At 39.8% G+C, this 25,499-nt stretch overlaps 1 protein-coding gene across 2 annotated transcripts; it reads right to left on the reverse strand.

Moving 5' to 3' along the window:
• On the reverse strand, positions 1-24,792 carry SLFN5 (schlafen family member 5). Of its 2 annotated transcripts, none has more exons than XM_079133550.1 (5): positions 22,530-24,792; positions 10,517-11,568; positions 9,246-9,371; positions 3,480-4,200; positions 1-3,294 (listed from the first exon to the last, which is right to left on the reverse strand). In XM_079133550.1, the coding sequence occupies exons 1-5, from the start codon at positions 22,679-22,681 to the stop codon at positions 2,484-2,486; spliced, it is 2,862 nt and encodes a 953-aa protein (XP_078989676.1). In that variant the 5' UTR covers positions 22,682-24,792; the 3' UTR covers positions 1-2,483. The 2 variants fall into 2 exon arrangements, with proteins under 2 accessions (XP_078989676.1, XP_078989677.1); XM_079133551.1 differs by lacking the exon at positions 22,530-24,792 and adding an exon at positions 16,746-16,846.
• Between the last annotated feature and the right edge of the window lie 707 nt (positions 24,793-25,499).

The raw sequence follows: 25,499 nt of genomic DNA on the forward strand, positions 1-25,499 counted from the left end.
ATGTATTATGTCTTTTATTTTTAAAATAGTTTGAGGCAAATGTGAATAAAAGATATCATTTATAAACCTTATATGGCAAAGATTTATTATTACATTATTGTATTTTCTGTTTTTCCAACTTTTACCTCTCTTCATTCCCTACACGGCATTATACATAATGATATTGAAGGGTTTCTCCCACTATGCAGGTTGGCAGAAAACTGAGAAAGGAATTCATAAAACCATTACAAAAAGTAAAAATGCACACAGCAAAATCACCACATGGTATAGAACCCAAACTCAGAAAAAGCAAAAGCTGTCTTTTTCTCCCTCTGGCACCCATTGAATTTCCCAGAGTCAAATACTTACTAGCCTCTTAGGTAAACTTCCAAAGATACTTATGCACTCACAAGCACAAACCTATGTCAATTCTATAAACAGAAGATAGATATTATTGGGCATATTGCTTTGTTCACTATAAATACATCCCAGAGATGATTCCCCCATCAATACACAGAGAGATCCCCCATTTAAGGCTTCGTAGTATTGATATGCCATAAATGAATCCATTACACCCTTGGGTATTTATTATCTTGCTATTTTCTGCTACTAGAAATCATACTTCTCTACAGAAGTCATTTTGCTCATGTTTGACTATCTATAAAGAATAAATTCCTAAAAGAGAAATTTCTAGGGAAAGGGATACATACAGTTAAATTTTGGCAACTACTGCAAGGTTGTTCTCTACAGAAGCAGTACTGACTTCTACAAAATATGAAGGTGCTGTTCTCCCTGTCAATCGATATTTCTGCCATCATGATTGGTGTCTCCATTTGTTCAGCAAGTATACTAAATTCCTTTTCTACCTGTCCCATTCTTTGTCCATTTTTCTTTCAGGATCTTAGAATTTTTCTCTTTGATTTATAGTTTGCTTGTTTTGGTTTGGTACTGGGGATGGAACCCTGAGGCACTCTACCACTGGGCTACATCCCCAATCCTTTTAATTTTGAGACAGGTTCTCACTAATTTTCCCAGGCTGGCCTTGAACTTGGGATCCTCCTGCCTCAGCTTTCTGAGTACTGGGACTGCAGGCATGTACCACTGCCCCCAGCTTAGGAACTTTAAAATAAACAAGGAATTATCTATTTGTGACACTTGCCGCTGATAGTTCCCCAGTGTGTTATTTCTTGTTGTTTCCTGAGTAGCATTCTATTGTGTATATATACCACATTTTCTTTTTCCATTCATCTACTGAAGGGCACCTGGGTTAATTTCATAGCTTAGCTGTTGGGAATTTACCTACTATAAACAGTGATGTGGCAATCTTATCTTAGAAGATAATACTCACCATAGGAATAATATTAAAGCAGAGCTAAAAGATCAGAGATTGCAATAGCCAAAAGGAATTCATAACATACTTTAAAAGACAGAGATCAAAAAACACTAACTTGAGGCATCTGGGGTCCAGAAAGCCAGGCAGGCAGCCTAAACTGGAGAGTGAATCTGAGCAGAGTAACTCAAGGTGCCAAGAAATGTACAGAAAACTTAAAGACAGATAAGGACACAGTATGCACCAAGAAAATAAGAAGCAGAAGTCGTCAGGACAGTGACAATATTTAGCAAAGAAATTTAAGAGGGAAAAATTATAATAAAGTAAGTTCAGTGATAAATTTTTAGTATAATTTTCAATACCAGCATAAAAGTAAATTCTGTAAATAACGATAGGAATGTGCTTATGGGAAGAAAGCTCAGAATTTTCAGACTCTGATTAGTCTTTAGAACCCTGCATGGGATCCACAAGGGGCATTTCTGGCCAGTACCTGATCTGTAACAATTTACATCTGGGGCAGGTGGGCAAAGCATCTTTCCTCCATGTTGCAGAATACAGCCCTGCTTCCTGGAAAAAAAAAAATTAAACAAGGCACTAACACTATTAAAAGACAAAGTGAAAATAATAAAATAATATGACGCAGTCAAAATTATACTTTGTCACTTGTGATCTTACATGGGGAAACGCTCTGCCCATTCCCAGCCTCCACAATGCCAGACACATTATCCCTCTCCATCCTTCACTTTCCTTGCACACCATACTTAAGCATTTCCGCACATGATTGTGTTAAAAATAATCCCTGACTCTGTCTGGGACATACAGATTAGAGATCTTCCCATGATGGCTTCTTCTCTCACTGAGAACTTCCTGAACATGAATACCCAACCCCTCCCTCCACGCACACATATGCACAATCTCTGGGTCTCAGGGTTCTCTCTCTGATATCCCATATTTCTGTCTGAAATTCCTTGTCCCTGTATGTGTTTACTGCCTGCCCTAAGGAAGAATTTTATGGGTCTTATTTGCCACACTACCCCCAGCCTCCAATACCTACAAGAACACATGCCTGAATGAGTAAGAGCTTATTAAATGTCTGATGTTTTGATGCTCAGATCAAGTAGTTTCATGGTTAACCGACATGAGATCTACCTAACTGAAGACTGACATCTTCCTGTCAGTTAAAAACCCTTAGAATATACAAATGCTTCCTTGCCCTGGAAGCCAGACAGAACAGAAGATTGTTGAAAATGGCTGGCTCAGTAGCCTGTGGAATGATCCCAAACACGATGTTTCTTTCGAGGCCTGAAAATCGATGGACGCTGTCCAACACAATGTCATCAGTCAGAACACCCAATGCATCCCTGATCTGGACGAATGGATCCACTTCCCTGTTGAGCTGAGACATCTTTCTCTTCCTCATTGCCATTAGAAATTTATCTTTATTTTTTTCTACTTCGGTTGCTTTGGCGAAAAGCACAGCAACATCCCTGGGAAAGTAACCATTCCTCCAGAGAAGCTGGCACTTCTCTGCTACGTAGACCACAGTCTCCTCCAAGCCCAAGTACTCAACAGTTTCTACATTGCCTGGAACACCCTGAGCCCAGTTAGGTTCGTGGAGCATCACCAGGGACTCAGCAGGGACATTAGGTGGAGGATTTTCTCTGACCTCGTGCATCACTGCTTGTAGGTATTGGGCTATTTCATCTGCATGGCGGACCACTCTGGTGAGCTCTGCTCTTGGAAACTGGTCTGAGAGAGCAGGGAGGCCACTGCAACTCAAGTGGTTGGTCTGAAAGTAGTCTAGAAAAATCCAGAGAATTCCTGGACCACCCTCTCTTCTCTGAGTGATGGTTTTGACCTTCCTATACCAGTCCCCATCTTCGGTGCGGAAATTCTGAGCTTCATCCACGATGATGTGTTGAATCTCTTCAAAGTCATGTTTCATGAAGGTTTTCCGGGTCACTGCCTTGCACATGCTTTTATTCCTGAAAGTGTGAGAAAAAACAAAAACAAAAACACACCGTTAGATTTCTTCAATCAAACAAAGGAAGCCAACTCTATTCTTAGATTCTCATGGACCTGGTAAATGCAATAGAATCCTTACCACATAAACTTAAAGTCCCACCAAAGTAACCCAAGAAAAGAATGTGAATATACTCAGATTGAGTACCTCACGAATTTCTTCAGGGGCTGGTTCTCACAGATGTAGAGAATGTCACCTGGTTGACAATCAAACACATTCCTGATCTTCTGCATGATCTTCAGAGCCACAATGGTCTTCCCTGACCCAGGTAAGCCGTGAACAAACAGCTCTCTGGTCTTGTGAAGGTTCTTTGAAAGCAACTCATACTGTTGATCCGTGAGCAGGTTCCAAATCTCAGAGCCCAGCTCTTCACTTAAAAAGGATTTGAAGCCAAGCAGGACGATCACAAGGGACTGTAACAGGGATTCTACATACTGGATGGTGGTAACATTGTAGGATTCAGGGTAAAATTGTGATTCTGAATTCTGATGGCTCACTGACGTTCCAGCAGGATTCAGCAGGAAGAACAAGGGAGCAATGCCCACTCTGCCAGTGTAGCCCCCTGTGTCCACCAGCCTCTGCTTCAGGGAATGGGCAAGCTTCACAGAATAGCCCCTGCACCACACATCCCACCTCCTGAACACGGTGTAAAGGATGGGGGTGTTGTTCTGGGAAATCAGAAGGGCATCACAGACAACATTCTGATTCGCTTTCAGACCCAAATCCACAGCCCAGCTTTGAGAAAAAATCAAGATCCCTTGAGAGACAGGGCGCATTTCTCTATTGATTAGGTCTCTGAGTCCTTTATGTTGTGAGAAGAGTTCCTTGTAGATGCTTTCTGGAGTATACACCAGTCTGTCTGATAACACTGGATAAGGAAAGAACTTGAGTAAGTTAGAGAATCCCCAGACAAGGAATAATCACCAATGTGTGTACTAGATCCAGTTGACACTTGGGCCCCGCCATGTGTCAATACTAGCTTATACACAGGGGACAAAATATGATGTTGTTTCAATAGAGAAAACAATATTTATGACCCAAAGTCATAAAAGCTACCGGAAGAGAGTCCACAAAATATTATGTGAGCACCAAGGACAGGGAGAGTTCAGGAAGGGACACAATATGAAAGTCTTCATGAAGAGGATGACAGTTGAACAGACTCTCAAAGGGTGACTTGGAGTCAGCCAGCTGAGGGTGGTGAGTGGTGACATGGTCAAAATGGGGTGCATGAACAAAGCACAGGCCGAAGAAACAGCAAGGCCCACTGAAGTTCCCCTAAGGGGTTTGTGAGGGCCAAAGACCAGGTGGCAACAGTGGGCAGGAAGGCCTTCGAGTGCCATCTTAACACCTGGCACAGGCCGGGTACTGTGTGGTTTCACTGAAGGACTTTCCACAAAGCAGAACTAGGCAAGAACAGATCTGTGGTTGCCTGAGGCTGGGTTTGGGGAGAGTGTGACCACAAGGGGGAAGCATGGAGGAGCTTTATTTTGGGCGGAATGGAGCTGTTTTGTATCTGAGTGTGGTGGTGGTTACAAAAACCTACACATATTTTAAAACTTATAGAACTTTACAACAAAACGTCTACTTCATGTATATAAACTTTTAAAAAATAACTTCTGAACAGGCGAGTCTACAGGGTGGGAAAAAATCTTTTCCACATGCACCTCAGATAAAGCATTACTCTCTAGGACATATAAAGAACAACAACAAAAATACGCACCAAGAAATAAATAACCCCGTCAATAAATGGGCTAAGGAACTGAACAGACACTACACAGAAGATGTACAATTGATCAACAAACATATGAAAATATGTTCAACATCTCTAACAATTAGAGAAATGCAAATCAAAACTATCCTGAGATTTCATCTGACTCCAATCAGAATGCAATTATCAAGAATACAAGCACCAATAAATATCGGCAAGGATGTGGTAAAAAAAGGCACACTCAGACATTGCTGGTGGGACTGCAAATTGGTGCAGCCATTCTGGAAAGCAGTATAGAGGTTCCTCAGAAAACTTGGAATGGAACCACCATTTGACCCAGTTATCCAACTCCTCGGTTTTCATCGAAAGGACTTCAAATCAACATATTACAGTGATGCAGCCACATCAATGTTTATAGCAGTTCAATTCACTATAGCTCAAACAAGAAACCAACCTGGGTACCCTTCAACAAATGGATGGATAAAGAAAATGTGATATATATATATATGCACGATGGAATATTACTTAGCTTTAAATAAGAATGAAATTCTGGCATTTGCTGGTAAATGGATGGAGTTAGAGACCATCATGCTAAGTGAAATAAGCCAAACCCAAAAAAACCAAAGGCGGAATGTTTTCTCCGATGTGCGGGTGCTAATTCACAATAAGAGGGGTGGGGATAGGGAAGAATAGAGTTACTTTACATTAGGTAGAGAGGAGTGAAAGGAGGGGAAGGGGTATGGAGGAAGGAATGATAGTAGAGTGAAGTGGACATTATTACTCCATGTACATATATGACTGCATGACAGATGTGATCCTATAATATGTATAATCAGAAACATGAGAGATTATACTCCATTTATGTATGATCTATCAAAATGTATTAATCCATTCTAATTTCATGTACAACTAATTAGAACAAATAAAAATTTTAAAAGGTTTGGATATATATGTATGTATGGGTATGTTTAAAATAATGTTATTACATATATAATTGGTAATTCTTAAAATTTGGTGTGGGGGTAACAGCCCTAATTTGAAATCTAACCAAAATTATGAATCTTCTTTTTTTCTTCCAAGAAAAAAAATCAATATACACAAAATTTGAACTTCGCATTTAAGGGGGAAAGAAGAGTCAAGGATGAGTCCAGATTTCTGCGGTTGGTGGTATGGAGGAGGACTTTCCTACCTGTCATTTGGAACAAATACTATAAAAATCATATGTCATATATAATAATATGCACACTATACAGAAGAATTAGAGGATTGTCAGAATGAGAGAGATATTTTGTTACTGCTTAGTTGGGGATACCCATGGTACATCAATTGTCCAGAAAGCAAATGAACACATCAATAAAGTTTGTCTGGGTTCAGAGAAATGCTGTAGTCATTTTCTGTAAAAGTGGATTAGCAGGGCCCTGGGGCACATGCCTGTAGTCCCAGCTACTCTGGAGGCTGAGGCAGGAAGATGGCTTGGTCCCAGCAGTTCAAGGTGAGCCTGGGTAACATATTGAGAACTTGCCTCAAAAAACAAACAAACAAAAACCAAAAACAATCCAATTAAACTAAAGATATTGCTTACTACTGATGGGATTTAACATTGTTTTAGAATAATTAATCAATGTACAGAAGCAAGTGCAAAAAATGCATAAATATAGGAAGGTTAATTCAAAATTATCTTTGCTTTCTGCATTTATCAGACTATTGAGTAAAATGTTTAGAAGTGGCATAACATATACCTTATTTTTAATCACAGAGTAATAGGCAGTAGTTCATTGGAGAAAAATGAGATAAGTAACTTAAATGCATGCTATAGGCACCATATGGTCTTTCCCTGGAGAACGGAATAACTCTTACAGAGTCTGGGGTTTTTAAGGCTTTGAGTCTCCTTATTGTTGTCTGAGTTTCATAATGTATGCTTTGAAACTCAGAATGTATCCTACATGTAAATAATTAACAATCAGAAATTAGTATTAAAAAAATCCTAGTCTAAACTGGGTACAGTTGTACATGCCATAATCCCAGTGCCTCAGGAGGCTGAAGCAGAAGCATCATGAGTTCAAAGCCAGCCTCAGCCACTTAGCCAGGCCCTATCAAAAAGGCCTGGGGATGAGGCTCAGTCCGTAAGAGCCCCTGTGTGCAATCCCTGATACCAAAAAAAAAAAAAAAAAAGGAATCTTAGTCTAGGAATAAAGTTTAATTTATGTACCAACACTGTGTAACTTTGAAAACAATTGAGACATTTACCACATTTCATTCATTATAAATGTACTTCAATATTTCTGAAGTCAGGATACAACTTATTGTTTAATGGACTATGTTTTCTTTCTCAGTGTTAAGTTTAAAAAATACTGCAATGTTGTTTTAATTTTAATAGCACATGGAAAAGACGATGAATAAATGATGAGATACTTCATGCTCAAATATGAGAAATTCTACTGTTGTGAAAACAACAATGCTTTCCAAATCAATGAACTGATTTCATATAATGACCATCAAAATAGTCTTATTCTGAAAAGAAAAAATATCTTTTTTTCTTTGTGGTAGAACAAAATGATTCTGATCTTCTTCTAAAAAGAAACACCCTGATGTGATAGTACGTTGCTGAAAGCTTAGTTGGAGCTACCTTTTGGAGTCCAATTTGGCAATGTAAGTCTAAATTCATAAGCACTTGTTACCACTTGGAATCTATCCTACATTTGAGTTATCTGCAGAAAAGTATATACTGCAGAGAGTGCTGTTTAAAACAGAAGAAAGGCCAGGAGTGCTGGCCCTTGCCTGTAATCCCAGAGACTCAGGAGGCTGAGGCAATCGAGTGAGACCCTCAGCAACTAAGTGAGTCCCTGATATTGATCCTCTGCACCACATAAAAATAAATAAAGTAAAGATATTTGGTCTATCTAAAACTAAAAAAAAAAAAAAAAAAAAAAAAAAAAAAAAATTTAAAAAGGGATGGGTTTTTTCAAATAGGTTTCATTATATACTTATTTATTATACCTTTGCTTTTTTTCTTTCTGTGTGCATAATATACTCATAATCAAAACAGCTAAAATTAAGAAATTTGGGGGAGTACTGAGATGCTTTTTATCTGAGCTACATTTTCAGTCCTTTTTTTTATTTTGAGACAAGTTCTCACTAAGTCGATGAGGCTGACCTCAACCTTGTGATCCTCTGCCTCAGCCTTCTGAGTTGCTGCGTATAATTAAGAAAAGCTATGTTGAAGAATACTATGAAATATTATCAATGAAAGAATCAGGTAAATCAGTGAGTAAGGTCATGAGAAGATGAACATACACACTACGTGGATGCAGCCTGTGCCTGCGTGAGTTGATGTTCATCCATCCTCACTGATGAATAACACTCTGCTATGTGAATATGCTACAATGTATTTATCCATTGTTGTGAGCTCAGACGTTTTGGTTGTATCCTGTTTAAAGCAATTATAAATAGTGAATTTAAGAGGAATCGTGGGCAGATGTACAAGTATACACATCCTCTGATTCACATGTATGCATTTTTCTCTAGAAAACTAGAGAAATTGTTGAATGGTAGAATTTTGCATATAACTGAATATACCTGGAAGTGCTCAACTCATTTCCCAAAGAGATTAGACCAACGTAAACTTCCAGCAGTGATGAACAAAAGATTATTTCCTTACAAAATCTCCACTACGTGATTTTTTTAAATTAAATGTAAATGGTATCTACTTGTGGTTTTAATTTGCATTTTAGTCTTTATTAATGGATTGAGCATCTTTGTAAGTTTATTATACATTTGTATCTCCTTTCCTGAGATATGAATCTTTATATTTCCCATTTTTCTGTTGGGCTGTTTTTTTCTTTTAAAATTTTGTATATTTTCTCTCTATATTCTCGATACCAATCCTTTGCCTGTTACACAGATTGCAAATGTCTTCCTCAAGATTTTAGTTATATCTTTCACTTTCTTTAAGGTATCCTTTGAGGAACAGATGTTCTTAATTTAATATAATGAAATTCATTGATCTTTTGTTTAATATGTTTGAATCTGGTTTAGGAAATTATCCACATATAGTTTCTACTGAAAGTTTTGAAGGTTTGTGACATTTAAGTCCTTAAACCTCCTGGAGTTGACTTTGTATGTAATATAACATTGGAGTCAAAAAACATTTTCCTATATGAAGGAACACTCAACATGTTCCCAAGAAACCAGAGACCACAAATTACCTGGAAAGTAACGTTTCTGCAGTTCTTTCAGACGTTCCAAATTCTTATGCGTGTACACAGTCCTGCTGTGGGGCATAGAGGGTGATAAACTCAACTCAAGGCGCATCTCAGGCAACCTGGAAAGATCTTAGGATACAAGCACCATGAGTTTGATATGCAAAAGGACAGAATCCAACATACAGCTGAGCTGGGTCATAACCCCAGTGTATCCCAGGTCCATTCACAAAAGACTTCTGAAGGTTTTGGCAGGGGAAACGAAGTAGGGAGCAATAGTTTGTAAGTTTTAATTTTGTTATATTTAAAGCATCTGTATATTTTTAGAGGGTTATTTTTAAAGATACAATTAGAAGATATGAAGGTCAATGGATATAGACTTCTAAGCAGATTCTGAAATGAACTTTATTTTTTCTGGACTTCTGAAGAAGTTACCACTGATTTTCTTTTTTCTAATTTCATCTCAGCTTTTCTTTCCCAAGGTAGATGGATCAGCACAACCCTACTCTTAAGCTCAGCAGTTATGGAGAGTAGCACATGTTGAAGCACAAAAAGAAGAAATATGCAAGGCAAGAGAAAGCCATGGTCTGCTCAGGTTCAAAAATTGAAGTGGCATATACTGTAAAGCGTGAAGACATCTAGAAGAAAGGAGTTTGAATGTTTTTACTACAAAGTAACGATAAATGTTTGAGGACGTAGACATGCTTACCCGGATTGGAACATTACACAATGTACACATATATGTAAACATCACTTGATACCCCAAAAACTTATGCACAATATTTATCTATGAATAAAAAGCAAGATAAAATATAATGGAAGTAAGGCCACCAGAAAGGGAGTATATTTACTAGACAAGAATGAGAAGTCAGAAGAAAGTGGAAGCTACTTAAAAAGGAAACATCTGTACATGTGAAAAAGGAATTTCCTGAATAACTAAATACAAGTTCATAATTAAGAAGAAAAGGAAGAGAGTTTAATACGAACATTACAAAGATTGTGAAAATAGAAATAACTAATACTAATCAATCCAAGCCCCAACCAATCTCTAGTGGGGCTACCAGCCTAGGACATCTGTCCAATGCAGCATGTTCAAGATGGGCAGAGGGAGGGAAGAACAATGACCTACCAGCTGCCTCCATAGGAATCAATGTCAGGCAGCTGCAATTCAGGGGAAATCTATCTTCTCAGCTTCTGAAGAATACCACACTGCCCTTTCCTCTCTGCCCCACTCCCCTGCAGCAACCTGAGGATCATTTTCAGACTCGCTCCCTCACCTGGGTTGACTTGCATCATCCACTCTACCCATTCCTTTGTGGTCAGCTGTTTCACAGTGTTGTCTTTCACCTGCCAGGAACTAGGCCCTTTGGCAAACACCACACAGCAGAATCGCTCCACCTTGACAGCACAGACATATCCACGGAGGGCCCCCTTATCATGGACTTCAAGGAACCTGATGGCATATTGAGTTGTATGCCTCTGTGTGCAGAAATGATGGACAGGTAACTTCCTAATGCAGCCTTCCACAGAATTCTTGAAGATGGAGAGATTTATTTTCTCTTTTTCACATCCAATGACTTGATGGGTTTCATCATGCACACCCAAAAATACATAGCCTCCTTCAGCATTGGCAAATGCAGAAACACATATGGGGAGTCTCTCCTTAACACACTGGGACAGATCAGCTGGGAACATTTGAAATTCAACATGCATGGACTCTGTCAAGTTGAGTTTTTCCAGGTACTGCAGCTGCACTCTATCAAACAAGGCAGCAGCCGAGTCCTCTATGTTGTCTTCAGAGTGTACACCAACCTGAGATTCCTGTGGACTTAACAAATTGGAATCAAAAATAGTCACAAGAGGCTGAGTTTTCTCTTTGAGGAATACCAGTGCTTCCTGAAGATCCATGACGTCAGTAGATGTTTCGTATCTGTAGTACAAATTAGAGCACAAGGTGGCAACTCGTACATCTGAGACTTCTGTGTTCCATGATTTCACAAATATTAAAAAGAGGTTTCCCTGTTGCATCTCATCTAAGTAGCTTTGAAAAATCGGTGGCAGATCCAACCCCACTCCATCATCCTCGTGATTGTAGTCTTCATTCTCAATCTTAGCCTTGATCACTCCCCCTCCGGAATTCAGCAGAGCACATACTGCTTGCAAGATGTCTTCATTCTGTTTTATCCGCAGTAGAGGGTTCATTTCCATTCTTTGCCTAGTCCCAAGGATGACTTTTCCTGCATCTATAACAAACTCAGCAAAGTTTGTTTCCGAATCAATCTGGAGACTCATCTTCTCAGCCCTTGAATGACAACCCTGAAATGTTCTCCTAAAAGATAGAAAGACAGACCCATTAGAACAGGTCAAGGACAGAAAAAGAAGGAAAGTCAGTGGGGTAAGTCTACCCTGCTGAGGTTGGTCACGTCACTTATTTCCACATAGCTTGAGGCCACATTCACTCATGAATGAAGGATGGAGGGCAGATGGAGGAGCTAAGTCTGCTGGTTGCCATTACCACCACAGAAATGCTGTAATGATTTTTGCCAATTTCTCTGAGTGGCAGGGGCTCTCTGTCTAGTCCTGTGAAAAATAGAACAATTTACAACAAGGCTAATGGATTGCAGTTACGATGTAACTAGAAAGCTCCCCTGGTCAGAAGTATCTCTGGGGTGAGAGGCTACAGAATGGGAGAAAATTTTGGCAGTGACTCCTCCAACAGGGGATTCATCTCCAGCATATAGCAAGAACTCAGAAAACTTAACACCATAAAAACAAATAACCCAGTCAATGAATAGACAAAGGGATTAAATGGAAATTTCTCAAAAGAAGAAACACAAGTGGCCAACAAAAATGTGAAAAAGTGTTTAACATCTCTAGCATTTGGGGAAATGCAAATCAAAACTACACTAAAGATTTCAATTCCCTCTAGTCTGAATGGCAATTATCAAAAATACAAACGATACTAAATGCTGGCGAGTATGTGGGGAAAAAGGTGCACTTGTACATTGTTAGTGGGATTGCAGACCAGTAAAACTACTCTGGAAAGCAGTATGGAGATTCCTCAAAAAACTAGAAATGAACCACCATATGATCCAACTGTCGCACACCTTGGTAATTTTCCAAAAGAACTAAAACCAGCGTAGTATAGCAATACAGCTACCTCAATGTTTACAGCAGCACCATTCACTAGAGCTAAATTATGGAATCAACCCAGATGCCCATCAGTAAATGAATGGATTAAGAAACTGTGGTATACATAGCCAATGGAGTTCTACCTAGCCATAAAGATGAATAAGATTATGGCCTTTGCTGGTAAGCAGATGGAAATGGATACCATCATGCTAAGCAAAATAAATAGACCCAGAAGTCAAAGGTCAAATATTTCCTCTCATATGTGGAAGCTAGAGTAAAATAAAGGAAAAGAGGGAAGGATAGGATAACATAAAGATACAGGGAGTATCAGTTGTATTGAAGGAGATCCAGAGGAAGAGCAGAGGGACAGAAAGGGGGAGACAATGCAGAACGAATTCTTCAAAAATCATGTTATGTGCATATATGAATATACCACAATTTCACCTTTATGTGTAAGTAACAAGAATCAATCAAAAATAAATAAATAAATAGATGAGGAAGAGGAAGTCTAGTAAAGTTGAGGAAGGAGAACAGGGGTGAGTAGGAGGGAGGAAGGAGGAAAAAGTGGGAGGAAGGAGGAAAATGTGGGAGGATCATGAACTCAAACTGAATTCTAGGCATGTATGATTCTGTTGGGATGAACCCAACTACTATGTAAACTGCAAGATCTAATTTTTAAAAAGTATCTGTGGAGTGTGCTGATGGGTATCCTTTTTCTTGGTTCTTTGTCTTTCTCTTCTTATTGAGACTTGGGCAACTTTTGGATCATTCTGTAATCCAACTTGGGGAAGGATCAAATTTGATCAAATTGGTAATTTATCATTGTTCTTATGAGGTAGATTCTCTCTCTCTTTCTCTCTTTCTCACTATCTCTATCTCTGTCTCTGTTTCTGTTTCTGTCAGCAGGCACCATTGAGAGGCAGTTTCAACTAGAAGAGGCATAGGCAAGACCAGAACAGGACCTCAGCACCAAAATGTACCTTGGTCCGTATTTAGCTTGCTCTGTAGTATGTCTGTAAACCAACAAGCACTGATACAAACAAAACAAAAAGAGTACATGACCACAGTGGAAGAAGAGGATCTGAGATCCAGTAGATAGTAACTTAGGGGTACGCAATGCAAACATTGAACAAATGAGCTCAGTTTGATGTTAGGGTGTTGCCAAGAAAAACCAGGTGTCCACACTGAGAACTGCCACAGGGATGGCGAATCCTTGACGATTTTATCTGAATCCCAGTTCCAGCTTTGGCTTTATAGGACCATAAGTATCTTTTTAGAACCCCAAAGCTAATGGATCTAAGGAAAGCTGATTTACTACCCCAAATTCAAAACAGACTGTAGTATGTGAGACATGCGGGTACTTGGTTTCTGCTGGGGAGAGATGCAGGGTCAGCAGCCGGAGCCTCTATCTCAACCTGATACGCTGCCCTCTTCCTGGAGGTAGCGGACCCCTGAAGCCAGAGTTTAGAAGGGTGCTTGATATGCATGGAATCAGATCAAAAGGGGCATCTCCTGACTTGGCTGGCTTCAATATCCAATAACTTCATGCAGCTGTGCTAATCACTAGAGAAGTAGTACAACATAGTAGTAAATCCCGTGAGCTGTGGAGGGAGAAACCTGCGTTTACACTTCTCTCCCAGCATTTGCTTTGTGTCTCTGGGAAAATTACCTTCCTAGCCTATTATATGTTCTGAAATAGAGGTTTAAAAGAAATAGACGTTGTTACTGCATGTACACGTATGACTGCATGACCGATGTGATCCTACGAAACGTATAATCAGAAAAATGAAAGATTACATTCCATTTATGTATGATCTCTCAAAATGTGTATGTGCATTCTACTGTCATGTACAACTAATTAAAACAAAAAAAAATTAAAAATTTGTAAGAGGAAACTAAGCTGATACTTTTTGTGGCATTAAAACAGAAAACAAAATAGCCTATATCCTGGAGATGTGAATAAGAATGCAGTGATCATCGCTATTGAAGAATAGAAGAAGATTAGAAATAAACCATAGTACATTTGAACTAGGATTGGAAAACTGCATGACTCTGCACTGTTGTTACAAGCACCATTTTGAATGAGGGCTAAGAACACAATGTTGAAAAAGTATGCAATCACAGTCTACATGTAGCATGCTTCTGTTTATATGAAGTTCAAAAATATGCAAAGTTAATGTCACTTAGGGTACCTAAATAGATAGTGTATTATAAAGAAAAGTAAGGGAATAATAGGCATAAACATTCAAAATAGTGGTCATCACTAGTGAAAGAGAAAGGGTGAAATTAAGGAGGGACAGAGAAATAGAGAAAGAACATACAGGAAGCTTCTTAGGTTCTAGAAACCTATTTCTTAATCCAGATGGGCACATGGGTGTTCCACTTAATATTATTTTTAACTATGCAAGTACAATTACATTCTTCCCCCTCTCTCTTTTGTCATGCTGGGGATTGAACCCAGGTGTGCTCTACCACTGAGCTATATCCCCAACCCCCCTTTTTTGAGATAGGACCAGTCTAAAATGCCCAGGGTGGCCTTGAACTTTCAATACTCCTGCCTCAATCTTCCAAGTAGCTGGGATTACATGCACACGCAATTGTTTTCTGAAAGCACATTCAGTGTTCCCTATATTGCTTTTATTTTAATATTTTTCCCAGCAGTGATATATACTCAATATAAAAAGAAATTTGCCAGGTGCAGTGGCACATGCCTGTAATCCCAGCTACTCAGGGGGTTGAGGCAGGAGGATTGCCAAATTTGAGGCCAGCCTTGGCAACTTAGCAAGATTCTGACTCAAAATAAAAAGGGCTGAACATGTAGCTCAGTGAGAGATCACTCCTGGGTTCAAAACCCAGTGCTACACACACACACACACACACACACACACACACACACACACACAGAAAAGAAAAAGAAAAAAGAAGAAATTTTGAATCTTGAAATAAAAATTGAAAGCTGGAATTAAAGAAAAATGACACACATTGAGTTACCATGTAAAGATTAACCATTTCTGATGAATTTCCATCTGGACTTTTCTTTAAAAGAGAAAAGTTGTCGGTTTGCAGAGCTATAAATAAATTAGAATTATTTTTTCTTGCTATTGAGATTTTTCCTATTAGATTAGGTGACTTCATTTTAAGAACCCCAAGAAAGATATCTGTGCTTCCCTCTCTCCTCACAAACCATCGAAAAATGATACTCATTAAGAAACATCCAGCAATGTAAAGACCAATAGACAGGCAGAAGAATTGCCAAGTTCACTGCAAATCTGATCAGGGTGGTGGAGAACTCTAAAACATAATGCCTGCAACTTAGAGATGCTGACTGAATTTGGAAGAAAACCAGGGATTGTTTGGAACAATGAGGGCACAGTCTGAGATGGGCTTTAGACATTTCCTATAGCCTAACCAACCTGAAAACAAGGAACCTCAGCAGAGGGTGCACTGACTGAGAGCATGCAACACATCTTTACAACCACAGAGCAGGGCTAAAGAGCAGGTGTGAGGGATATGCAGCACTGCCAGGCTTGGACCAGCCTGTGGCAGCTGAGAAAAAAAGAAAGCACAGTTAAAGCCACTCACACCTAATCATGAAACCCTCTATCATAAGAGGTAGCACTGTAAGCTGAGATTTTGGATCTCAGGCTCTCTGGACACTGTCTTGACTCTGCTCCCACATTTCCTCCCTCAAAAACCTGGATGCAGTGAAACTGGATTCAACACAGAAGAAAAACAGACACAATTTCCCAGATGATTGTGAAGGGTCATTCCAGAATGACAGGCCTAGAGAATCAGCAGTCAAAACTGGAGTAACTGGGCAGCAGCTTCAATGGACAGCACCAGAGACTACAGTTGACAGGATACTGAATGGATTAAACCGAGGAAGTGGAGAGTTTGGAGATGAATTAGCAATCTAGACTTAGGAAAATATGCAAACACAAATATAAGACAAGTCTAAAGTTAAAATCAAAGTCATCAAGGAGACAACATAGCCATAAGGTATTATATAGTGTAGCTGTCAGCAAAATGACAGTCATAATAATATAAACTCTGAATATTGCTCCAATGAGAAATGATGATGCAATTGTATTTATAGGAAGTGGGGAAAGAAAACGGAGGAATCAAAGTTTTGGACAGCTATATCCCTTTTTTCCAGAAATAGGTAATCTCTGCCACATCTGAATATTCATGTCCTCCTAAAATTCAGTGTTGAAAATTTAGTGTTAGCCCTCAGGGTGATGGTATTAGTAGGTGGGTATTTGTGGAGGTGATTAGGTCATAAGGGCAGGGACCTTATAAAAGAGATCTAAGGGATAGTAATTTGGATCAGGAAATTTTTAAAACCTTTGGACTTCTGGGCTCAGTGGCACATACCTGTAATCCCAGTGACTTGGGAGGTTGAGGCCAGAGAATCACAAGTTTGAGGACAGCCTGGGCAATGTAGCAAGATCCATCTCAAAATAAAAAGAAAAAAAGGACTGTGGATGCAGCTTCTGGTCAAGTATCCCTTAGTTCAATCTGTAGTACAGAAAAAAAAGAAGAAAGAAAGAGAGAGAGGGAGGGAGGGAGGGAGGGAGGGGGAGAGAGAGGGAGAGAGAGAGAGAGAGAGTAAGGAAAGAAAGAAGGAAGAAAGGGAGAGAGAGAAAGAAAGAAAGAAAGAAAGAAAAGAAGAAGAAGAAGAAGAAGAAGAAGAAGAAGAAGAAGGAAGGAAGGAAGGAAGGAAGGAAAGAAGGGAGAGAGAAGGACAACCTTGATGTCATTCTGGACCCCTCTGACACAAGTAGACAACAAAATTTAAAGAGGTCAAAGACACTTCACAGAACAAATATATGAAAAAATGTTCAATATCTCTAACAACTACAAGTCAAAACTATCCTGAGATTCCATCTCACTCATTGTTAGAATGACAATGATCAGGAATACAAGCAACAGTAAATGTTGGTGAGGATGTGGGGAAAAAGGTTCAACATATATTGCTGGTGGGACTGCAAATTGGTGCAAACCACTCTGGAAAGCAGTATGGAGATTCCTCGGAAAACTTAGAATGGAACCATCATTTGACCCAGTTATCCCACTCCTAGGTTTATACCCAAAGGACTTAAAACCTGCATTCTACAGTGACACAGTCACATCAATACTGATAGCAGCTCAATTCACAATAGATAAACTATGAAACCAACCTAGGTGCCCTTCAACAGATGAATGGATAAAGAAACTGTGGTATATATACATGATGGAATATTACTCAGTTTTAAAGAAGAAGGAAATTATGCATTTGCCAGTAAATGGATGGAACTGGAGAACATTATGCTAAGCAAAATAAACCAATTCCAAAGAACCAAAGGCCAAATATTTCCTCTGATTTGCAGATGCTAATTCACAATAAGGGCAGGGGAAGAATAGAGGTATTTTGAACTAGACTGAAGGGAGAGAATGGAGGGAGGGAGGGATTATGGAGGTAGGAAGAATAGTAGAATGAATTGGACATTACTACCCTATGTGCATTTATGATTACATGACCTGTGTAACTCTCTATCATGTACAAGCAGATGAATGAGAAGTTATACTCCATTTATGTACGATGTGTCAAAATGCATTTCACCATCATATATAACTTATTAGAACAAATAAAAATATATACATAAAAAAAGTTTGAACATTATAAAAAAAATAGGTCAAAGGAAGCTTGTTCATCCCTTCTGCTATATGAGGACACAGTGAAAATGTGCCATCTTTGAACCAAAGAGGACCCTTAACAGATACCTTCATCTTAGACCTCCCAACCTCCAGCATTGTGAGAAATAAACTTTTGTTTTTTTATAAATCACCCAGTGTATGGCATCTTGTGATAGGAGCCCCAAAGGACTCAGATGATATTTAAAACTGGGGTGGGGAGGAGGAGGTAAAGAGAATATAAGCACATTGTTTAGAAATAAAGAAACAAATGCCAAAAGAAGAAGGGAAGGAGGCAAGAGTTTGGTTAGGGAGGAGAAGGCGGTGAGGGGAGGGGCCACTCCTTGCTGTCTTCAGGAACTGTGACTTTCCCAACTACATTCACGAAGCCTCCACTCCCAGTCAGAAAAGAGTATCAGAGACAATTACTCTCCTGTCTGGAATGACTAAAACACTGCTGATGAAATAATGGCCAGAAATCTTCCAAGTTTGATGAACACGATGAAAAATCAAGATCAAGATCTCAGATGTTCCAGGAGAGAACTGGGGAGTGAAGTCGACCCAACTGTGCTATGTGCATGTATGAACCATCACAATGATTCCGCTTTAGATACAATTATAGTGTACCAATTAAAAATAAATAAATAGATAGAAGGAGATCCAATAGAGGAAAGGAGGAGGGGAGGAAATGGGGAAGTGCTGGGCATGCGGAGAGGAAGGAAATTGTGTTATATGCATTTAGGCATATGTCAAAATGAACCTCACTGTTAAGTATAACTATAACCTATTAATAAAAACAAAAATCCTAAGATGCTCCACAAACTCCAAGCACTAAAAAGATGAAGAACACCATACCAAGACACATCATAATTAAGTTGCTCACAACAGGTGATAAAGAGAAAATCTTAAAAGCATCAAGAAGAAAAAGACACATTACATATGGAGGAACAAAAGTTGACATTAGTTTGTTGTTGTTTTATTTTTTTATTTAGGGAGTGATCGTGTTGGATCATATTGGGTTTTGTTCAGAAAGAAGGCAAGAAAGAAGATAGGGAATCAACATTTTAAACCACTAAAAGTAAAAAACAAAAACAAAAAACAAAAGAAATAAACAAACCCTGTCAACCTAAGAGTTCTACGCTCAATGTACAAATATGTAACAACAAATACCATCAGTGTGTACATCAATCATGCACCAGTGAAAAAGGACCATGGAAGGGAGAGAGTTCTATGCCCATCAAAAATATTTTTCAAAAATGAATGTGACCCAATGGCAAAGAAACAAACAACTCAGCTTCTTAAATGACCAAAGGACTTGAACACATATTTCTCTGAAGAAGATACACAAATAGACAGTAAGCACATGAAATGTTACTCAACTAACCATCAGGGAAATGCAAAACAGAAACCATAGTCACTTGCCACTTTATATCCACTCGGATGGGCATAATTTGTTTTTAAATCTGAAAGTAACAAGTGAGGATGTAGAGAAATTAGGACCCTCATACGCTGATGGTGGTAGTGTAAAAATGTGCAGTCTCTTTGGAAAACAGATTGGAGGCTCTTTGAAATGTCAAACAGAATTACTATATGACCCAGAAATTCCACCCCTGAATATGTAACCAACAAAGCTGAAATGATACTCAGACAAGTCCTTGAGACTCAACAAGTTCATAGTAGCTCTCTTCATGACAGCCAAAAGGTGGAAACAACTCAGATGTCTACCCACAGATGCACACATGAACAGACTGTGCTGTATCCATGTGATAGAATACTATTCAGCTGTAGAAAGAAATGAAGTGCTGATACACAATTTAATGTGGATGATCCTGGAAAATAATACGCTGAGCGAAAGAAACCAGCCACAGAAGGTCACATTGATTCCATTGATATGAAATGCCCAGAATGGACAGTCATTAAAACCAAAGGGGGATTGGATGGTCTCCGGGACCCAAGGAAATGTGGGAATGTGAAGGAACGGCTTAGTGGGGAGTCACAGGAGAGTGATGAAAATGTTTTGAAGCTTGATAGAAGTGGTGCTTGCACAACCTTGTGGCACTGAATTAATCAGTCTAAAGTGACTAACTTTATGTTATGTAAATTTCAACTTCATTTTAAAAATCAATTTACAATGAAGGTGAAATTTTAAAAACTTTCTTAGATGTCAAAAAACTGAAAGAATTCATTATCAGAGAACTGTTAATACAAGAAATGTTAAAGAAAGTGTTTCAGTCAAGAGGAAAATGATACCAGTTAGAAGGGGAAGATTTATAGTGGGGAGAAGGAAGTATGCTCTGATCTGAGATTGTGGTTATGGGTGAGCCAGAAGTGGGCTTGCTAGAAGCAGGACATCTTCTGTGACTGGTCTGGAGAGCATTTTGACTTTCTCTGGTTGGTCGTGAGTTGGAAGTGGGGGCAGAGACTAGGGAAGCCATTAGTTATTGACCAAGTCCTGATCATTTGGGGCCAATCATTGCAAAGGTTATGGGTCAGAGTTCTCTTTTTATACATGGTCTGGCCATTGTCCATGGGTATAATCAGTCTCTCAGTCCCTCTCCACTTCCCTTGGTTATTTTCTTGCTTGCAAGATGATAACCAACTCATGGACGGCTGGAAATCTGGATGTTCACTCCTCAAGGGTTGTTTGGTCATCTCCACAGCAAACTCTCTTGCAAGATCTTGATCTTTGGTACCATGATCATTTGATGAGAGGGGCTATGCAGAAGAATTTTAAATTCTGTAAAGAATCCAGTGGGCCAGCATCAAGAGTACTTTAACAGTGCTTCTAAGATGCCCTGAAACTAAGTCCCTAGATCCCAACCCAGACCAAAAGAACAAATCCCAAAAGCCATGAGGATCAATCTCACACAACCAAGATTCCTGTCCTGTGAGGTGATTTACATAGCCTGTTCACCTTGCTTGTTTCATTGATTCAAGTTCATCAGGAAGTGCTAGTAATGACACAGATGCTGCCATGTCTAACCAAGAAGAACTCTAGATTAATGCCACTGTCCATCACTACTGTGCCAATGATTGCTCCTCACTGCTTGTGCTAATTTGTATTCCATATAGGGAAGAGATAGCACCATTAATGACTTCTGTCAGAGCTAAGGATAAGGTTTCTCACATATATTCTATTTGTATGACTCCCACGGATGAGAATCCTCTTCTGATTATTTATATAAACGAGGAGTCAGTAATTCCCCCTAGGCAGCGTCCCCAGATAATCAAGGGTGGTCTTCTTCTGGATCTCACACTAGAGTTGAAATGCCCAACCGTGGTGATTTATAGAATAGGGTTTTCTTTATGTAAATATGAACAGTTCTCACAATACTTTTCCTAAAGCACAGGGAGTGTTAGTCCAAGGTTTAAATTTTGCAGTTGATTTCATTCCTGGATCAAGAGAAGGATAGAACTTTAGAGACAATTGGTATTTTGAAGTTTCAGGAGAATTGTAGGTTAAAGGTCAAGGGTCCAGACAAGTGAAAGAGAAGGGAGGTGTCAAATGAGGAGAGATGAGAGGGATAAGATGGAGGCAGGGAGGCAACTGGAGGACAGAGGGGGGAGGGGAAGGATTTAGCAGAGAAATGAGCCTTATTTGTTGTTGCTTAAGTGTGTGCGATTGCTTCCTGTCTTTGGGAAAAGAATCTTGTAGTGAAGCAATTTTTGATTCAGAGTTTCATTTGAGGGCCTCCATACCAACCCCAAACTGCTGCCCAGTTGGCCTTACAAAATCTTACTTAACCTTTTACTTTTCTAAGGTGCTTCTCAAATGAGCAATTTTGTTCAAATGCTCCCCCAAGTGGTCATTAAAGGACCAAACCTCCCTTGAAGTTAAGCTATTACCAAGGTGCATGAAGTAGTAGTGGACATATAAGAGCAGTTTTTCCTAGTTGAGCAGAGGATCTAGACTTTGAACACCTTATAAGAGCCGACGGCCATCAGTGGGAATGTAATGCTTATGAGCTTTGTGTGTCATGTTATCGACCACGGTTGGCCATCTGAATCCAGACCTGACAATCTGTGTCCCCCAGCTGGCTGGATCAAAGCCAAGGCCTCAGGACAAAAACTGAAGATAGGAGGAGAACTTTAATCTGGTTTTATAAATGACCCACAGCCAAATTTGTCCTAATGGACAGTTGAGGGAGAATTGCAAACTCACTGGTCTGCAAGGCCATCTTGAACATCCTTCTAGGGTCTATGCCTGTGTTCTGTCTTGTGATTCTTCTTATGACAAGCACTTTATTTTTATTTTGCAGGCCTGGGTATGGAACCCAGAGCCTTGTACATGCTAGGCAAGTGCTCTGCTGTTGAGCTATATCCCCATCCCATGACAAACGCTTCTAAATGGAGCATCAGAAAAAGGCTAATTGCTCCATGGATGCCAGGCAAATGGGAATCAGGAACAAAATCTGAGTGCCAAACTGAGGATAAACAGCCAAGTCAACACAAGGAGAGAAAAGTCCAGAACTCATGCTGACTTACCACATCAGTGCAGACTTAACAAGCCACTTGTAGCAAGATGCAAGAGACCTGTGTAGGTACCATACCTGGTGGAAGCCTGGGATTGACAACAAGGAGTGTAAATGATGTCTTGGTGGAACTCCAGAAAAACTGTGGACATTAATGAAAACCATCCAAATGAAAAAAGGGAAGAATGTTTATTCAGGGTTTACTATAAGAAGGGAATGAGTCACCACTGCTTGGATATGGCAGAAGGTTGATGACAGGGAGGGCAGTGGGAAGTCTTCTTAGGGACCAAAAGGAAAGCTCAGGTGTGGTCTGATTTGAGGTGTCATTAATGAGCAAGCTGAGGCAAGGGAACTAGAGATGGAGCATCCTCTGTGATTAGGTTGAGAAACCTGTTTGGCTTCCTTGGTTGACCCTGAGTTGGAAGGGAGGGCAGAAATTAGGGAAACGTCAGTTATTGTCCAAGTCCTGACACTTTTGGCCAACAGCTCCAGCAGTTATGGTTTAGCCTCCCAGGTTGGTGGCTGCAGAGGTGGTAGGTCAGAGTTCTGTCTGGATGTATATTCAGTCCCTCGACTAAAACACTTCTAGAGGAAAGTACACCCTTGGGTGAGGCAAACATTTCTTAGAGATGACACTAAATGCATAAAAGAAAAAAAGAAACGTTGGACTTTAAGAACTTCTCTTTCAGCCAGGTACAGAGGGCACACCTGCAATCCTAGCTACTTGGGAGACTGTGGCAGGGGGAGCACAAGTTCAAAGTCAGCCTGGGCAACTTTGCAAAACCAGGTATCAAAATTAAAACAAAACGAAACAAAACAAAACAAAAAACAAAGGCTGGCATTGTTGGTCAGTGGTAGAGTACTTCACTAGCAGGAGTGAAGCCCTGGGTTCAATACTCAAAACCAGAAAAAAATTTTTTTCTTTTAAAGACTCTGTTAAAAGAATGAAAACAAGCCCCTGATTGGAGAAAAATAATGTGTAATCTATATTATATAGAGAACACTCAAAAAGTAAAATAAGAAAACATGCTATCTCTCCCTCTTGAGATTGTCCCTATTCTCTCTTGAATATTCATCTACTTTCCTAAATATATCTGTCTATGTCTTTAGCTGGGACATGTGAAATTCTCTTCCCCGCTCGTCCTGAGTCAAGTTCCTCTTTCTCTCTGGGAGCTACTTGGATCCTTCTTGAGAAACATCTCTTGTCTTGGGAGAGAACAATTTAGGACCACTCAGATTGAAAAACAGGTCAAAGCTCCTGTAGTGAGACAGAAGCATGTGTGGCAACTAATCAGGAATGTTTTCAGAGGAAATCATTCAAAGATAGGGGGCAGGAAATTCACAGGAAGTCACTTGTCAAACTCCACCAAAATTAAACACAGGGAGTGGGGAGTACTGAAAGAGTGTTTTTACAGGAACTAACATGAAAACCCTTCCTCTAGGGGGAGCTATTAAATATTGCAGACTGCCTCCTTCTGGAATAAGCATTTGACTCCTGTGTTCCAGTTCCTTGAAGCGGTATGCACACACATCTGATGATGGGCGGCCAGACACATGTCATGGAGCCTGGGGTCCCTGGAGTCTGTGGGATGAACTAAACAGGGGGATTTGAAATGGACCACCTCTAAAATTAAGAGCAACTTTGTGATAACTTGTTTCTCTAGGGGATTCAAAACAGCCCCTTTTGAAATTAAAGCTTCACATTGTTTTGACTTTTATTCTCATGCTGAGAATAAAATCTTCCTCCTGCTGGGGACGGATGCCAAGGAAGTTGAGACTGACAGGTTCTCTGCTGACTGAATCTGGACATGTATATTTATGCCTTTTTTTCTCTTTGCCCTGTCTTATAAAAAGCTGTCCTCACCTTGAGTTCTCTGAGGATAATGATTTGGGACAAAAAGTATCTATCTTTCTACAAAGTTGGCTTTGAATAACCCTATTTTCTTGCCCCCCACAAGTAATAATAAAGCAAACAATGCAATTTAAAAGTGAATAAAAGATTGGAACATACAATTCACTAAGGAAGATATATGAACAGCAAATACCAAGGCCCCTCCATTTCTAGTTTCTGGATTCAACAAACTTCAAGTTGAAAATACTTGAGGAAGTTTTATCTGTATTGAATATATTCAGACCTTTTCCTTGGCATTATTCTTTTGATAATGATCCTCCTGCTCTATCCCTGGCACATTTTAAACTTATATTTCTCAGAACTGCCAAGTCCCCTCTCAGTGGAAACCCTGTGTGTGGCCTGGAACAGGCTGTCCTGACCTCCAGAGAAAAAGCAGGAATTACTGTGCTTTGCGGAATTACCCAGGTAGGTTCCCCGCCCCCCAACAATCTACCCCTTTCAGACACCAGGTCTTAAGAGTCTATCCTTCTGTCCTGTGAACGTGTCCATTAGTCTACCAAAGAGATACCCATTCTGAATGGTTGCTTACTTAATGTCCTGTTACCATGGCAATAATACTGAAATTAATTTCTATTTTCTGCTAGGTATAAACACCTGTAGATTTTCATAATCAGGCCAGGAATGGATCATGACATTTCCCTCTTCTTTGATTTAGATGGAATTAGTAAAACTTCGGATGACTCGTCTTATTTAAATAGAAGAGTTACAGTCTTGTGAATACTCCGGAAAGAATACTCTGACAGAGGGTGCTGTCACACTAAGTTGCTCACCTGATATCTGGCAGCAAGAATTCTTACCTCTACCCGTGACAGACAGATGAGAGATCAGTTTCTTTTTCCCCACCAAGACAACCCAGCTTTGCCACCTCTGGTAGGGCGAAGTTCGGCAAACTTTGGCCCCGCCCCATCTCCTCCTAGAGGCGTGGCTCTGGACAGCCACACTCAGCCTCCACCCCACCCCAACCCCATCCGCAGGAAAACTCCGAGGAGCTACTGCTCCAGCCCCTTGTTCAAGCAACCCCTAACTCCCTACTGTACTAGTCTGGAAGAATTCTCTTCTGGCTCTTAAGAC

The sequence above is a fragment of the Sciurus vulgaris genome (genome assembly GCF_902686455.1).
Source record: "Sciurus vulgaris genome assembly, chromosome: 3".
NCBI lineage: Eukaryota > Metazoa > Chordata > Mammalia > Rodentia > Sciuridae > Sciurus > Sciurus vulgaris.